The sequence below is a fragment of the Pygoscelis adeliae genome, unplaced genomic scaffold (assembly GCF_000699105.1).
Source record: "Pygoscelis adeliae isolate BGI_AS28 unplaced genomic scaffold, ASM69910v1 Scaffold402, whole genome shotgun sequence".
Lineage (NCBI taxonomy): Eukaryota > Metazoa > Chordata > Aves > Sphenisciformes > Spheniscidae > Pygoscelis > Pygoscelis adeliae.
In genome coordinates this window covers 3,704,501-3,707,627 of record NW_008824411.1, presented here as the reverse complement: position 1 = coordinate 3,707,627, position 3,127 = coordinate 3,704,501, and the positions used below count along the sequence as shown (strand labels likewise).

General features: G+C 45.9%; 1 protein-coding gene across 1 annotated transcript in view; it reads left to right on the top strand.

Moving 5' to 3' along the window:
* The first annotated feature begins 177 nt into the window (after positions 1 to 177).
* The window catches only part of CDC73 (cell division cycle 73), a 117,551-nt gene continuing 114,601 nt past the window's right edge, over positions 178 to 3,127 (top strand). Inside the window, exons 1-3 of the mRNA XM_009320676.1 lie at positions 178 to 240; positions 350 to 481; positions 2,525 to 2,658. Coding sequence (XP_009318951.1) covers positions 178 to 240; positions 350 to 481; positions 2,525 to 2,658 — 329 coding nt within the window. The remainder of the gene's footprint in view (positions 241 to 349; positions 482 to 2,524; positions 2,659 to 3,127) is intronic.

Here is a 3,127-nt window from a genome sequence, read left to right as displayed (position 1 = left end):
CGGTGGTACGGGGCGAGCGGCACCCCCCCTGCGGGGGGCAGGGGCGCCTGGCATCCGCGGCGGCGCGGTGTTACCAGTTAGGATACAGGGCGACAGACTGTTTTTCTGAGGGAAAAGCCTTTCTGGAATTGCGATGTAGGGGTAGTAAAGCCGCTCCGAAGCGCTCCTGTCAGCGGGATGGCGGTTAGGAGGGGGGATAGAGGCGGGGTGGCTTTCCTGGAGGCCCCGGAGAGACTTCGGGTGCGGGAGGGGGTGGTGGTGGTCGTCTCCTGCCTCTTGTGGCTGACTCCCAGGCGCTAAGGTTTCGGCTTTGTCAAATGTAAAACTAATATTAAATCTTCTCTGTCAGTATTTCTGTTGCCTGGTTTTCTTTACGTTTCTTTCCTGCGTCGCAGTTATTCAAATAGTCAGAGACTTACCCGTGAAACAGGAGCGTTCCCAGACAACAAGTAAGGTGTTGAAGGATAATGAACTCGTCCTGGTATCTGGGAAGTTGTGCTTGCGGTGTGTTTCACTAACCCTGTCATACGTGGAACGTTTTTAGGGACTCCTGGAAAATTCATTTTCTCTTCCTAAAGAATCAACGAATCTGGAGGTTTTACTTTACGTGGGGGTGTCGGGTTTTTTCTGTCCTCGGGCTACCTAGCAAGAGCTGTTTGGCAATATTCTCTTGCTTCACCCCCACGTACCTTGCTGCGGAGCCTGGATCGCTGGTCAGATACGGACGTCCTTGGCCGAGCATACCTATTGCGTACCCTCTGAGTCTCCCCGCTGGGATCTACACAAGAATTTCAGTACTGCAGAAACTTCTCTGCCCTTCTCTCTGTTGGGAGGATAGGTTTTGCCGAGTTGTGCTCTGGATCACTGTTCGGTACTCAGGCCTATGTTTTAAAAAATGGTGCAAGGAAATCAACTAATGTGTACTGTTTTGGTTTCGCTCACTTATATATAAAAATGAATGCTGTGTATTCAGACATGGTATAGCGTGCTCCCGCATTATAAGACTTGAACAATTTTTCTTAATGTTATCTATCTTAATGAGCTTACCTATGATGTAAAATCGTCAAACTTCTGTTGCACCTTAATTTTTATTTCACGTAAAACGTCGGCGTAACCTGCTGGACTACAGCTCTGTTAAACTAGCGATAAGATGCAATTGAAACATTGTACCTACGTGATATACTTTCTTTTTACTAAATGGTAACATGCTTTCTCATTTCAGGTAATAATGTTCTAGCCTAATCTCCTGTGATAAAGCTATCTAATGCAGTGTAAAAAAAGCTTTGCCGACATTTCTTATCAAAACCTGATTTAGTGATAAAAATAATGGTTAATAATCTCACTATAATCCCTAAAGCAAACTGTGGGAACCATTTTGTAAACTCCCATTTAAAACTTCTAATGAAGGCATCCTCGAACGAAAAAGTAAACCAGAGCTACAACGTTTTCTTGAAACATGAAAATAAATTTCTTTGCAGCCGTGTGTTGCAGCTGATTATGTACTGCATCACTCGCTGCTTACTGAGCAACAGGCTGCAGCGTAACTGGAATGAATGGCTTTTTTTGGTGTCGTTGTAACATAATGACTTTGTACCTTGCTGAAGGAAGAATTGTTTGCAGTCTGGCAGATGTATGGGATGTGTTTCTTCAGAGGCAACGCCTGTTTAGGCGATGCAGTGGGGTTTTTGGATGAGACGTAGAAATGGGACTTGGCCTACCGGAAGCATTTTGAGTTTCATTCCGATTTCTCATGAGCTGTAGCTCTAGTAACCATTCCAAATCCAGACTGAAAAATTATATTCTGTTTACTCCTGATGGTTTTGTCTCCTAAGTACATAAATGTTACTCTATACCAGTTGAAAAATAAATATTGGAAGTAACTGGTATAATTCAGCATGTTACTAGGTGGTGTAGTATATTTGTGTATTGGACTATTTTGATACCATATGTGAAATCTTATAAATATACTTGCGATATTCAGCACGCTGTGCAAATGTGATACCGCAAACGGTGATATCGCCAACATCTTGGAACAGGAAGTCATATACGCTGTTGGCTTTTAGTCTGTTTTGTCAGTCTTGGTACGTGCTACTTACAGGAATAAAAATGATGTAATTTTGCCTGTTGCAAATTTAAAATGGGATAATGTTTTCTGCCAATGTTGAAAAGCGTTAAGAAAATTCTGAGCACCAAAGATTAGAATAGGCCATCATGAGAGCTTTCTTCCAGGCCTAAAATCCCAGAGCTGGTATTCCCCGGGGGATACCAGCCTGTCGGGTTCAGCTGTGAGGTACTACACTTCCAGTTTTTGTATGCCTGAGCAGAAGAAACGAACCTGGAACCCTGAGAGAGCAAACCCACACCTGACGGAGAGAGGCCTCCGCGAGCACCAAAGATTAGAATAGGCCATCATGAGAGCTTTCTTCCAGGCCTAAAATCCCAGAGCTGGTATTCCCCGGGGGATACCAGCCTGTCGGGTTCAGCTGTGAGGTACTACACTTCCAGTTTTTGTATGCCTGAGCAGAAGAAACGAACCTGGAACCCTGAGAGAGCAAACCCACACCTGACGGAGGGAGGCCTCCGCCAGCTGCAGCCGTCCCATTCCCCTGGTGAGCAGGTGGTGTCAGAGGAGCTCCGTGGAATCCCAAGCTCTGCAGGGTAACGTGGTATTTGCTCGGTGTTGGTACTATTTTTTTCTTTTTCAGATGCAGAGGCAGTAAATATTTTCCTAATTACTTCTTTGCTATGACCTGTTGACGGCTTATTCTTGTGAGAATTAAATTGCATTTTTGCGATTGATAAAGCAGAGATTTTCCTCTTTTATCTTCCCCCCCCTCCCCTTCATATCCAGGTTGCAGAAGATTTTCTTTCTAACCTGCCGTGTGAGGTGAGTGCACAGCTTTTGAGAGCTTTTATGGTGTGTTCTCGAGGCGTTTCTATTACGGTGCTGTCCCAGGCACCACCGACGGGGCCGCTGCTGTGAAGAGCCGGGCGGGGAGACGGCGGCACAGGGTATTGCGGTTAACAAGCTGCCGCCGACACCCTGACGGGTTCAATGTCAAAAGGGCGTGCTGCTTTCCGCGCCCATCAGCCCGACACCGCTGATTGTCCTCTGCTGTGCGCTGAT